General features: G+C 29.4%; 1 protein-coding gene and 1 non-coding gene across 4 annotated transcripts; one reads left to right on the forward strand and one right to left on the reverse strand.

Moving 5' to 3' along the window:
- The first annotated feature begins 5757 nt into the window (after positions 1 to 5757).
- On the forward strand, positions 5758 to 11403 carry LOC111293835 (CBS domain-containing protein CBSX6-like). 3 transcript variants are annotated; one of them, XM_022886818.2, is made up of 4 exons: positions 5758 to 6090; positions 6238 to 6300; positions 6390 to 6765; positions 10179 to 11403. In XM_022886818.2, exons 3-4 carry the CDS (start codon positions 6422 to 6424, stop codon positions 11107 to 11109), a joined length of 1275 nt encoding a protein of 424 aa, XP_022742553.1. In that variant the 5' UTR covers positions 5758 to 6090; positions 6238 to 6300; positions 6390 to 6421; the 3' UTR covers positions 11110 to 11403. The 3 variants fall into 3 exon arrangements, with proteins under 3 accessions (XP_022742553.1, XP_022742556.1, XP_022742555.1); XM_022886820.2 differs by having other exon boundaries at positions 5952 to 6090; positions 6244 to 6300; XM_022886821.2 differs by lacking the exon at positions 6238 to 6300.
- A 593-nt stretch (positions 11404 to 11996) lies between these two features.
- Positions 11997 to 12213, reverse strand: LOC149514995 (small nucleolar RNA U3). Its single transcript, XR_016327902.1, has one exon. It is a non-coding gene; the product is annotated as a small nucleolar RNA U3 (small nucleolar RNA).
- Between the last annotated feature and the right edge of the window lie 2786 nt (positions 12214 to 14999).

The following is a 14999-nucleotide window of genomic DNA, read 5'->3' on the forward strand; positions in this document are numbered from 1 at the left end:
TTATAAAAATAAAAAATATATATTTTTATACCTAAAATTTACAATGTCTTTTTTTATATGAAAAACTAGTTTGCAATTAATATAAAGCACGGATTATTTTTATTTTGTTTAAATATTAATAAAAATATAAATTAATATTATTTAATCATTTATATGTTTAAACTATATATAAAATATAAATAATATAATTAAGATATCAAGTAATAATAAAAAAATAGTTTTTAGATAAAAAATTGATTAATTTAAAATATACAATAAATAATATTGAAGAAAGAAAAATACAAAAAAAAAAAAGATAGAAATCAAATTGAATTCCAATTTATCTCAATTTTTTTATAAATAAAATGAATGTTATGACTTTAATGAGGAGGAAATATAGAAAATTACAAACTTTTATATAAAATAATAATTAATGGACCATTTATATTATATATAAATCAACTGATTATTTCACAAATATATAAGTGATATAATTATAAATTCAATTTTTCTCCAACAAAAAAAAAATGATAAGTGATTGTGACTGTAGGTGTGAGTGAAACAATAAAAAAATTTTATTTACGCCATTGCTATATTAGATGGAGAGTTTAAAGCAATCTAATGATAAGGAAAGTAAAAAATAAAACTTATTTTGTTTTGAATCTAAATAATTTATTAAATGTAGTTATTTTATAAATCAATTTTAGATGATAATATATCTATGAAATTTTTTAATTTAAAAAGATATATGTTTAGATTATTAGAAAATCCTAAAAAATAATATATCTAAATTATTATATATCTAATAATCCCTCTCTCAAGTCTAAATTTTTTAATTTTTAATTTAAAAAGATATATGGTTTCCCTCTCTCAAGTCTAAATTCCTCCTGAACAAGACAAGCATAATAGGTTTTTACTGATTTGATTGATCGAAATCGATTAAATTTAATCAAATCAATTTAGTTAATTTGGTTTTGATGATGTTCAACTAAATAAATAATTTTAATCAATTAATTTAGTTGATTTTTTATTTTTAAAATTAAATAATTGAATTGATCAAATTAATTAATTTTTTAGTAGATTTTCAAATATATTTTATATAATATAAATATATAAAAGATTTTTTATTTATATCTTTAAGAATAAAAATTTGACATTAATGGCAAAATTAAATGGAAGTTTTATTTGATGAAAATTATTACAAAGCCAATGTTTAAAATTAGTGAAAAAAAAGTTGAAAAATTCAATTTTTTGACCTATTGGATTGATCTTATATCGGTTTAATTTTTATAATTATTGAAATAAATTGATCGATTTTAATTAATATTTCAAAATTTAATTAAATCAATATTCAAAATTTCAAGATCAATTTGATCAATTACTTATCTTTGCTTTTTATTAAAAAGTATGGCAAAAACGAAACTCACATAAGCCTGATTTGAATTTTAATATAACCACGATAATGAAACTCAAATAAAGTATGTACTCACAGCATGTTAGTACTCATATGACAAATGTGAAGTACGTCATCGTCGGTTACATATCAAACTCTCATGTTCAATAAAAAATAATAGGAAATTTTATTTTCACCCCATTTATTTTTTTATATACTTTATTTTTAAATACACTCTAAATTTAAAACTTAATTTTTTTATTTCTAATAAATACATCAACTTCTTACTTTCTATTTTCCGTTATTACCTTTTTTGTTTTCATTTTCTATTTTTCATTTTGACATTTTTTCTCTTTATTTTATAAAATCGAGTTTTTGAAAAATTGATATCCAAAAAGTTTTGAGAATTATTAGAAATTGATATCCGATAAATTTTAAGAATTATACGATATTCATTTTCAAAAAATCTCAAAACTTATCGGATATCCATTATTTTTGAATATCTATTTTCAAGAAGTTTAAAGTTTATCGGATATCTATTTTTGAGAAATTTAAAAACCTTTCGGAGATTCATTTTTGAGAAATCTTAAGTCTTATTGGATATATATTTTTGAAAAAACTCAAAGCTTTTTGGATAGTCATTTTCATAAAACTTGATTTCACTTTTAATCAAAAGAAATTTTAATCAAGTACTTATAAACCTATTTACTTAATCATATGTACAATTAGAACTAAAATCTATATTCTTAAGCATGTATAGTACAAACTTGCTTTTTCTCCTGAAATTTTAAAAAATCAAGAATATTATTTTATGGCTCTTTGTTTTTTTTTATTTTACATGAGCAAAAGGGTATTGTTGATTTTCTAGTCTCAAGACAATAACACTTTTATACCCACACATACTTAAGAACTAATATTTTTCTTCCATTTATATATATGATCAAGTAAGAATAGGTATATTAATGACTCATGTATGTGTATATATACTAGTCCGAACTCAAACATCTTCTAGAATATTGTCATTAAAAATTTTATTAGCAAATTGATAAATCTAGTAATAAAGAGTTTTAATGTCACACCCCGAGATCAAGACGTAACACGGTCATATTACCTTGAAGAAAATCTCAAAGTAATACGAAGCTTTCTTTCTTAAACATTCTAAAATTCTTCAATAAAATAATCTATCAAGTAAAATTTATATCTTTAATCCAACTGATGATACATCTTTATATATTAAAATACAAACCATATAAAACACAAAACTGCCTCTTAAAATCTCATTGGCCAATATATTCTCCGACGATTAAGTAATCTAACTCATTTCATCTTCTAGCTTCACACAAGACTAACCAAATTTATCACTTAGTCATCTGTAAAGAAAAAGTAAAAAGAGAATGAGCAAACCACAGCTCAGTAAGTATAGGCTTACACATCTTATCAGATCAAGCATCATTTTCTTACATATCATATAGATCATTCAAAATATTCATCAAATCATAATATCAAAACATTTCAAGATCATTGTTTTGTCAAATATTTCATAAATTCATAAATCAATGTCAAAATATGTCACTTCATAAATCATTACAAAATATGCTATCATTCAAATATTATAATCAAACCAAATCATAGATCAATCATTAAAAATTATCGTAAATCATCATCATCATAAATCATCATTATCATTGGTTTATCATTAGCTACGGTCACTGCTATAACCCGTGACATTGACCGTATCGATAATTTCATCCTCATGATCATTGCTAACTATTATAACCCGCTAGCCAAGGCCTTATGCTAATTACTATTACCTGTTAGCCATGATCGTATGATCATGTCTTTGCTAACTACTATTACTCGTTAGCTAGGGTCGTAGAACTAGTTTCGGTGTCGATGATCCCACTTCCCAAGGATGTAAAAACGTAGCTATCATAAAATTATTCTTTAAACATAAACCATTTTCTCATTTCATTCATAAGCATGATCCATCGTTTATATAAAGAAACACAAAATAATCATATGCTTGATCCTATTTTCATACATTGAAAATAATGAAATAAAATATTCATTCAATTATAAACATACATATATACATAGTTTCGAAAACAAGCAAAGTATGTGAGATTCTACTTACTTTCATTCGATTCCACCATTTAGTTTTTTTCCCAAAATAATTAATAGCTTATCTAAGATCATTTCAACATATCAAAATTTAATCAACCATTTTTTAGACCATTTATACAAAAATCAACTAAGTTACACAAATGATTAACTTAACTAATTAATACTGACAGCCTAACCTCTTTTCATTAAAGCAGTCATATCTCAATATATCTAAATCAGAATTATGATATCTTTAATGTGTTAGAAACTAGACTTGATAAGCTTTCTAACCATATATGGCAAACTTTATAATTCCTTGTAGATTAATTATAACAATTTTTGAAATCCACGTCATATACTACTGCCAAATAGCCTGTATATCTTCTAATAAAAATTATATATTTATTCACAGGAAACTCCAAATTCAATTCCGCTTATTTCATTGGAAAGTAGATTCAATAAGCTTTCCAAACATATATGGCTTAATCTGTAAATCATTGTATACAAATTAAGAATTATTTCGTAATTCAACCCTGATGCTACTGTCTTACAACCTGCATATCTTTAAGTTAAAATTAGACAACTCTTCATAAAAAACTCGAATTTGACTTTCGTTTGTTTCATTAGAAACTAGATTCAAAATGCTTTCCAATGATATATAATAATCACAGCAATAATCTATCCATTAATACAAAATTTTATTTTAATTCATTATTACAGATCACAACATTTCATCTAAAAATAGAATTTCTCCTTCAATCTTTAAAAACTCAAATCCTTACTTTCAGCCTTCAAACTCCATTCAATAATCATTAATAAATCTTAAGAACGTGAAATAAACAAAGCCCAGTAATTTATTGAAATAGATCATGAAGATTAATGAAAGATTTCATGATTTTTCTTGGTTTTGCTCTCAAAATTTCAACTCTAAATAATAGCAATCAACTTGATATTTTTTTTTAAATAAAAAAAAGGCATGTACTCACTTTTAAGGGATTAACTTGCTTGTAGCCTCTGATTGTGAATTTTTAACTTGATTTTTCATATTTTCTAACCCTAAAGAAGATGAGGAAGAAGAACTCTATTTCTTTTTTATTTCACAATAGTTAGATTTTCTTTCATCTAATACTTTAGTCCTTTTTCTTTTACTAAATAATGTTTTAATAAATTGATGGGATTTAGTATTAGTCTAACCTAATTATTATTTGAGCTGAGATATTACATTTAATCTTTTGGCTACTAGCATATTTCAACCACCAAGATATTAAGGCCTAAATATTATAAGTCTTTATTATAAGAATTAAGCCACGCATTGAAGAAATCATTAGAGATGTTTAAAAATTTTAGCACATCGAGTTTATTTATTTTAAAATTAAATGTATTTATTTTATTTAAATTAAAATTAAATGTTATTAAGAGTTTATAATTAAATATATATTTAAATAAAAATTTATGTATTTTAAAAAATAAATTTTAAGACTACAATATGACTCTTAAAAATTTATTTTTAAAAATGTAATATAATTTTTAAAAATTTATTTTTAAGATTTACGAAGGTAATTTTGGCGTGTCTAAACTATAAAGAATATTTTTGTCATTTATTATAAGTTAAAATTGATATTTGCTATGTAAATATTTTTGAAACAAAACTTTAAGGGTATATAAAAAAAATTTTTATGATGTATTTAGAAGTCCCAAGATAATAGATCTCAATCAAAAAAATTTTTACACCTTTAGCTCTCACCTGCCCTAAAATTTTCAACATTCTTATTTTATATATTGTTTCACCTTTAGTTTTTTTACTTAAAAAGATTTTAAGTAATTTATTTTTTGATAAAATTAAGTTTTTAATTATTTATTATTTGACAAAAAATAATTCAATATTTTGTAATTATTTATTAATTTTACAAAATATTAAATAATTTAAAATTATTATTACATAATTTTAAATCTAATATTTTTAGTAATTATTTTTATTTTTATTACGATTCGCCTTACCAACATTATTATTTTTATATTCACACACATGTTTAATTATTAATTTTATTTTTATTTTTATATTAACTAAATTTTTAATCTCACCCGTCTCTGAAATGAACCTTTAACTTTTCTATGATAATTGTGCTGGTCGGCCAAAAGATTGGTTATCATAAGTACTATTACGTTCAATGTGATAAGCACATGCTATTACTAGTGCTTACGTCGTTCCAACTTTCTGAAGGCCCACCCGGCCGCGCCACCTTCCCCTTCGTCAATAATTCACCAAATTTTATTTCATTTCTGTCGATCTCATCCACATTGTTCCGCAAAACACCCAAAAAAAAAAAAAACCAAGTAAAGGAAATTCTTCTCCAAAATTCACGCTCTTTGCGACACCAATTCAGTCAAGAGTTGTAGAGAGAGAGATCATCGTTAATGGGCTTTTGTTTCAAGAACTCTGCTTCTTTCTTTCTTCTTCAATGGCACCAAATCTTTGCTTTCTTTTGATCCTTTTTAGATTACCTATCACCGGCATTCACCTCCTCCTTATTCTCCTTCATTCCCTTTTATAACTCTTCCTCCTCACCGGTTCTCCCGGTTTCAAGAAAAACCCAGATTTTTCTTTCATTTCTAAGGTGAGTTAATCAGATCTTTAATGAAAAATACCCTTTTGGTGGTTTTTGTTTTGTAAATTAAACTTATATAAATTTCATAGAAAACTCAGTATCTTCTTGTCAAAAATCTTTTTTTTGTTGTTGTAATTTTTCCGTTTGGTTGGCTAGAAAAAGTGGGAAAGTGAAGGAAAATATTTAACTTTGGATTGAATAAAGCAAAAGCGATTTGAGGTAATTGAAAACGAATGTACCCTTTATCGAAACAGGATGAATGATTCTGGACATAATAATGAATTTTCTTTATTTGATTTTTTTTTCAGTTTTCTCGATAAACGATCAGAAAATTTTAGGAATGGGATCCGTGTTTTTGTACCATGTGGTCGGCGATCTGACTGTGGGGAAGCCAGAGTTGGTTGAATTCTCTGAAACAGAGACGGTGGAATCAGCTATAAGAGCAATAGGAGAGTCAGCAGAGTGTGGGATACCAGTTTGGAGGAGAAGATCTCATGTGGGAATGATTGAAAACAACGAAATGAGACAACAGAGATTTGTTGGTATTCTAACTTCACTTGATATTGTCTCCTTTTTAGCTAAAACTCAATGTTTGGAAGATCAGGACAAAGCTATGAAAACTCAAGTTTCTGATGTTGTTGTCCCTAATAATGCTCTCTTGAAGATTGTTGATCCTGGCACCAGGTTGGCTCATTGCCCTTTTATTATCTGTTAGCATAAAACGATTGGAACTTGTTATCCTTTTGGGAGGGTCGATCTATGACCTTAACCTCATAAGAAGAGATTGCAACTGTTAGGCCAATCCTGAGTATTACCTGAACTTTATGTTTAAAGTAATGTATTCTTGTTTCAAGTGGATGGATAATTATTTTTTCTTTCATTCTCATTCTTGTTCTTGAGCGTTGGTTGTATGGATTTGCTTTCTATTAAGTTGATATGCAATGCACCTTCCTTTGGCTTGCTTTATGTCATGGTTTCTTGTTGGTCATAGAATTAGTCCTGGCGGAAAATGACAGTCTATTCCATTTTTTGTCCTTAGAATCGTGTTTTGTGTGTTTCCTCATGCGAGCTTGCATGATTTGCTTCCAAAGCGATATTTGGTTACATATTGACTCAGGTGGTTATATCAATATATTTGTGAAGATTTTCTGATTGTCCTCCGCCCCTTTCCCCTCCATTGTGTCACCTTTATTGTAAAGGCTCATTGTTTTCCTCTGTGTTTAAGCATTTTTATGCACATTTCATATATATTTATTATTTACTTCATAAAATGTTGGTCTATGTTGGATTACTTTTGGGTTTGGGTCACAAAGACTAAATCTTGAAGTTTGTTGTGCATATGTGATCATATGCCCAATAGTAGGTTGTGTTTCTATATTTTCTTGCACTGCTATAAAGAATTGCAACTCTGGAGCTCTTTGTCATTTTGTGACTTTGTCTCTGGTTTTCTTTGACTCCATTCCTCGAAGTCTGCTATAGGTTTACAGGTCCATATCATAATATAAACCAAGAACCTTATATCTTCAGTAGTCATTGCATTTTTCTTGAAAACAGATACATTATTTCTTTGTATGATTGAAATTGTATAATTAATGTTCCCTTACTCCCCGTATGATTATAGAATAAGGAAAACTTCAAGAGAGTTACATGGATCTCAAACAAGCACAAAAGCCCCAGAAGTTGGACCCAATCCCTAAAATACTGAAGTCAAGAAGGTGTAGGTTTAGGTCTTAGTTTCCCTTCTAAACAGATACTAGTCAAGTAAACAATAACCATTCAGTGGTACTTTTCAAACCGACATCCACTTTTCTTCTGATTGGAGCATCAAATGGTAAATGTTTTAGGGTGTACTTTTGAGGTTTTGAATGCAATCTTCATTATTATTTCTGGTCTTCACTTTTGCTTTTCATATATTATGCTGTCTTACTGAATTTTGTTTAATGTAGCATGGAGTATGCTATTATGTTCCTGATCTAAACAGATACCAGTCAAGTAAACAATAACCATTCAGTGGTACTTTTCAAACTGACATCCACTTTTCTTCTGATTGGAGCATTAAATAGTAAATGTTTTAGGGTGTCCTTTTGAGGTTTTGAATGCAATCTTCATTATTATTTCTGGTCTTCACTTTTGCTTTTCATATATTATGCTGTCTTACTGATCTTTGTTTAATGTAGCATGGAGTATGCTATTATGTTCCTGATTTAAATTAATCAACATGTCTGATTTGTTAGTTTTGTGGAAATGGACTTAACTTGGTTGAACTGCACTAATCTTCATTTTTGCTTTTCATATATTCCCCTTTCTTACCGATTTTTGTGCACATTTCTTTCTGCTCCGATAAATCCAGTAAAAAGCATGTCCAATTTGTTAATTTTGTGGAATTTGGACTTCAATTTTGTTGAACTGCTGCTGCTACTTCTGGTCCTTTCCGAAATAAAGCTTATGTTTTTCTTATTTTTAAGAAGCATTGTCTCTTGAATAGCAGCTGTGCAACTTGTGCTAGGAACATTTCCTTTTACACACCCTTAGATAACCAAAATTTAGACTCATCTCTACATTGAAACTATTGCTTAAGGATGATTCTATTTTCAGGTGTAGTTTCAAATTAGTGTAGACATTCTCTTCTTATAACTAACAGTTTTCTATTGGTCATTATTATTGAATGGTTGAAGCAGTAGCGGGCATTGTCATTATCTTTCCTTTTCTTCTTCTTCTGCTTCTTCTTAATTAATTATTATTTAATACTACCTATATGACCATGTTGAATGAGTCTGTTCTTGCATTCAGTAGCGGGTAGCAGGGATTGAGGAATCATATATTTTTACCACCAAGTTTTGCTTTCTTTTGATTGTTAATCCAAGAACTAAGTAGTAGGTAAATTAAAAAGATTTATGCTTGTTTATCAATCTTGAGTCTGAGTGGGTTGTTCATACTTGTTTAATGATCATAGAAAATTGATTATTCTGTTCTGCTTACTACTCTTTGGGGTGAAATTTATGTGGATGTATAAGAAAATTAGAGCCCCTCAAATGTAATAGAGTGAACTTCTGTTCATTGGTAGGAGAAATTTTTTAAGATATTCATCTCTTTCTTCTGCTCAAAGTTGGTCTTAAGGTATATGCAGACTTGATGAGTCTTATTTAGGATTATTTTAGTACCTAACAGACATGGCTTTGATTAAGGCCTGTTTAAATAGAATTGAGCAGTTGAGCTGAATAAAAATCTGTTCCAATATTGGAATATGTTTTGATTAGGCAATAAGAAGAATTCTTCTAGATCCAATTTGGTGAAAATAGACACCATAAAACGTTTCTTTTATTTCAATTTGGAGATTAGAGTTTAGCATCTTGTGGTTAGAATGGATGCCAGGTATTTGCTGCATCTTTTGTGTCTGTTTTTAGGTTACTGGGTATAACCATGTTTGCAAGATTTTGCCACCAACCCACTGAGAAAATCCCACACCTGCTTATTTTGTGTTGGGTTCAAGCTGTTCCACCACCTTGAAGCATGATCATTACTGGAATTAATATTTTAACCCACTGTATCTAAGTTGGCACCCCATCTAAATTTGCCAGATTATTCACTGAATGGTTCTTATAAGAAAATTCCTTGTCTTTAATAGGTAATCGTTAGTATTAGTTATTAAAAAGACAAATGTTATTTATGAGAGCTCTTCTATTGTTATTATTGTTTGGTTTAATGTCTTTTTTCAGAGTTTTTATGTGGCGAATAATGTCTAGGATGCTTCAGTATATGAGGGGATTTGCAATTACACAATGTGGTTCATTTGAGGAAAAAAGCATTTTTGTTCTTATTTATGATTTGCCATTCAATTGTGTATGAGGAAATATTCTTCTTATAGTTCTTGTCACAGGTGAAGGAATCTTGGTAGTAAGGACATATTGGCATTTTTATTGCAATAAATTTGTGGAAAAAAGAAAGTCCATATTGCTTCTCAAGGAAATTTAGTGGTTTCAGTTTTATTAGAAAAACCATTGCGTATGCTCCCTTCTTCTGCTTAGACTCCCTATTGCTATTTGCAGCTGCCCTTAATGTTCTCTAATGGCATTGTTAATTCTTTGTTTTTGGACTAGATTGATAGATGCAATGGAGATGATGAAGCAGGGTGTGAGGCGACTTCTTGTTCCCAAGAGCAAGGTATGGAAAGGCATGAGCAAGAGATTCTCAATTCTTTATAATGGGAAATGGCTCAAGAACATTGAAAATGGTAGCAGCAACAACCTCATTGCTAATGCCAACCCCCCTTCCTCTTCATCAACCTCCACCTACACATGTGACAAGTTTTGTTGTCTCTCAAGAGAAGACATCATCCGTTTCCTCATTGGTTGCCTTGGTGCTCTAGCTCCACTCCCCCTATCCTCTATTTCCTCACTAGGAGCCATTAACCTAGACTATAGCTCTATTGAAGCCTCCGTCCCAGCTTTAGAAGCAACTCAAAAACATCCAGGTGATCCTAGTGCAGTTGCCGTTGTGGAGATCACACCAGATGGTCACCATAAAATTTTAGGAGAAATATCAGCCTCTAAACTACGGAAATGTGATTATTTAGCTGCAGCATGGGCTTTAGCCAACCTCTCAGCTGGACAATTTGTTATGGGGGTTGAGGATAATGTGAGTTCAAGGTTGCTCCCTGACTTCTCTGTTAATTCACCAGTTGAAGATAATAAAATAGTCAATGGTGTTGGATCACCAAGGCTAAGGAAATTCAGTAGTAGAAGCATTGGGTTTAATCCAGTGAGCCCAAGTTTTGGTGCTAGCAGGAGCATGTATCGGGGCAGAAGTGCACCCTTGACATGTAAAACTACTAGTTCCTTGGCTGCAGTCATGGCTCAAATGCTATCTCATAGGGCAACCCATGTCTGGGTGACTGAAGATGAAAATGATGATGTTTTAGTTGGGGTGGTTGGTTATGCTGACATTTTGGTTGCAGTCACCAAACAACCTGCTGCAGTGATTCCCACAACTCGATCAATCACAGAGCTTGGCTCAGAAATTCAAAGCTGAATCCCCCTATTCCCCTCCTTTTACCATTGTGTATGTCTGTGTGTGTGTGACTCTTTTTAATTTTCCTTTAGCAGCATTCTAGCCCTCTTATGCAGCATATTACGCTCCATGAGGTTGATGAGAGATTCGGGCTTGCATGGGGTTTATACAAATATATCAGTGTGTTGTATAATTTCGTGTTGCCCTTTTCATGAAAAGATGTGAAAACTGTGAATCATAGTTGCTCACGATTCTCATGCATGTTACGACTGGAAATTTGTTATCGTAGTAAATTCATTATTAAACCTGGACAAATGTTTTGAGGATTTTTGGGATATAGTCATTTTCTGCAAAAGAAACATGATGGGTGTACTTTAGAATAGGCTTTACTATGTAATGTTATAACCCCATCCTTTTTCTTTCTGATTTCTTTCTGCAGAAAGGATTAGAGTCTCTGGTTATTTTGATATTCGCTCTATTCTTCGAAATGTCTATATTTGTTTCTCAATTTCACGATTTTTTCACGCTGTACCAATCTGTCTATCTCTCAGTAACCTCATTTTTGTGGTTGTTTTCAAGTCTCTGGACCCGGTGAATATTCAATGCCCGTGATGTTGTTGGCTGTTAATGGACCTCTGGGCTCGTTGCCTTCTACAATTCCATCCCTTGTGGTAGGGGCAAAATCCCCCAAAATTTATTCGAAAAAAGCTGCAGGGACCCAACCGATAAGCCTATTAATTCTTCGAATCATGTTGGTTTTCAAACAAATTTGGGCTGTCTAATACATTTTTCAGGTTAGCTTCAGTAGATTTAACTGATCAAATCTCTTGATCTTTCTAAGCAATATTGACATGATGAAAACGTTCTCAAACATGGCGTACAGAAAAACGTTAGGCCAAAAAGTGGGTAGTCTGTCAGACAACTGCATGACCATCCCAACCAATCAAAGATGGCGGAGAACGATCCTCAAGCGTCATGGTGATCCGAGTCAGGAATCACCTGACAATTAATCACGCTCTGATCACACAGTCTCAGTTCATCAACCAGACTTAGAATCCTGTCTCCTTAGAACTCAAGGATACAGAGGTACAACCTATAGAACAGATCCTGTTCAAGTAAGGTCGTAATCTGGCAATTATCAGTTCTTTCTTAAATCCAATTGCTTTTGTCTTGTCTTCTGGATGTGGGATTGTACCTTCCGACAATTTAGTCAGTTTCCGACTTGGGTTGTTGCTGTCAGATTCTTACTTACAACTGTGCGTTGTTATTATCCAAAAAGTCCAATGCCACACAATTTATTTGTTTCCATTGGACAGCCAGAGTAACTTACCAGTCAATCTTCCTTAGAGAGAGAATTTTCTATCTGGCCTTTAGTTGATAGTTTCGTCGATGAGGGATGGACGCTTGTGATATTGATTTGATCCAACAAAAAAAGAAACCCACTGATTTAAATAATAACAATAAAACTTAAATAGTGCTCTTAAAAAAAAAAATCTTATCTTAATATTGGAACAGTACAAGTCAAATTAAAAAGTTTTATAATCATTTTTTAACCTTAAAAAATTTTGTTTTTATTTTTTAAATTTATTTCATACATTTATGAGGAAATTTTTTTAATTTTATAAGTAAAATTAATAATTGACACAGATATATATTTTAATTTTTTATTATTTTTTAAAATATATCTTAAAAGTTACATACGTTTTACTAATTTTTTTTTAAATTTAAAAATTTTACTATTATTATTTTTGATAATTTCTTTATTTTTTTACGATAAAAACATATTTTCTCTGTTTAAAAAATACATATTTATAAAGCCACGTTAATGCTATACAAATTAATTCCAGTATTGCCTCTTGGGATTGGAACTAACACTTGGGATTTGCTACTAATTCAATATAAGATATATATAATATTTTATCTCAATCTGCCAGAAAAATCCATCTTTGTATTATTTTATTTTAAATTACTAAATTTTAATTTTTAATTTCGTATACCAGTTATCTTAAAATTTCTGCAAATCTTAACAAATTTATACAATTCGAAAAAGATTAGACCAATCATGAACTTGGGCCTTATTTTTTTCTGTGGCAAATCCATGAACTCTGGCATGAAAGTTAGGCTTGAGACCAAGGCCCAAATAAACTTTTTCCTTTTCATCACCTTCTTTATTTATTTATTTTTTAATCTTTTTGGTAATCAATTTAGTTCTTTTTTTTCTTTTTGTTTTCCTTCTTTCTTCCCCTTTTATTTTTCATTATTTTATTAAGGTGAAAGAGAATGCTATTTCAGTTAGATCCAATCCAAAATAAATTCTTAATTGATTTGTCAATCAAATTAAAATAAAATCAAGTTGAATCAGAATTAAAATTAAAAAATACTATTTATTACTCCCTCTGTCCTGCCTTTTATGTCCCCTATTAACTTCTTTTATCAAACCAATTCAATTTTGACCATCATTTTTATTAAAATCATAAAATCAAAAAAAATTTTAAAAATAAGATTTGTAAAGTTTGTGATTCAAAATTTTCAAAACCTATTTATAAAAAATTTTAATTTAATATAAAATTTTATAAAATAATGGTCTTCGTTTGACCAAAAAAATTCAATAACGGATATATAAAATGCGACAGAAGGAGTAATATAATAATACACTTGGATCTGACCGAATTTATAAGTTTGGACGGATGATTCAATTCTTGAATATTTTTCTGTATAATTAATAAATAATTTAATTCTTGGATATTTATAGATAAATTATTCGAATATGATACATCTTATCTTGATTTGAAAGATTAAATAATTTATCTATTTTAAAATTTTTTTTATCAAAATAACAATAATAATAATTTTGATCTAATATTGATAAAAAAAATTATATTAGCGTAAATGAATCCCGTTTTCGAATACATGTATATGATCCTTTATCCTCCACCAAAATATAATTATTCAGTGGTTACAGCCACATTCAGTAGTAGATAGTATGCTTCCTTAACAGTGCCCTTAAAATCTAAGAAGAGATTATCGTATATATATAATTTGACTGAAAATGACTTCACATGTCTAGCTCATATATAATTACGCGGAGCTTACACGATGAGCTGGAGGGATATTACACTACATTTCTCTTCACTATTTTTTAGGGCATAAAAAATAGTGATGTCCTTTGATTCTTGTCATTTGGATACTCTCTTTAATTACATCTCAATCACTATCCACCACTTTAACGAGATTAGATTCCTCTTAATGGAAAATGTTAGGAGAGTTCCATTAATGCTGTGTTTGGTAAGAGGAAAGAAGGAATGAATGAATGAATGAAAGAGAATAGAAGAAAAATTATTTCTTTTTTATCATTTCTTTTATTAATTTAATTCATTTGTACGTATTTGTATTCGAATTTAAGATATTTTATTAATTAAAATAATTAAAATATAAAATTTAATTAAATTTATAAATTATTTAAATTGAATATAAAAACATTTAAATTTGATTCGATGAAATCGAATTATTTGAATTGCATCGTCCCACCATCTGATATGGGTTTTGGAATTGCCAAATGGGATCTTCCACTTTCCCTTTCTTGGAAGCATTCTGTTCCTCAAAGTGGACTGCCTGGCATCTCTTACACTAAAATATATGTCTAAGTCAGAGGCAATTTTCACATTCTTTTTTTCGTCTTTTGACACGAGCGATTAGTTCCAGAACCACCCAATGTGGAATTTGGTCTTCAACTAGTAATCCATTTCAACTTTACTCTCTGCAGATGAAAGTTTTAGACTGTCTGCTGTTGATGGAAATCTTTGTGTGCTATGACCCAGCCACCTTAATCTGATGTAAGAAGTCATGTATGCTACCAAACAAATAACAAGCCGCCTAGCTCTTTATTTAAACTGTACACTGCACCATTTTTG

Source organism: Durio zibethinus, chromosome 14 (genome assembly GCF_047325235.1).
Source record: "Durio zibethinus cultivar Kanyao isolate XHJ-2024 chromosome 14, ASM4732523v1, whole genome shotgun sequence".
NCBI lineage: Eukaryota > Viridiplantae > Streptophyta > Magnoliopsida > Malvales > Malvaceae > Durio > Durio zibethinus.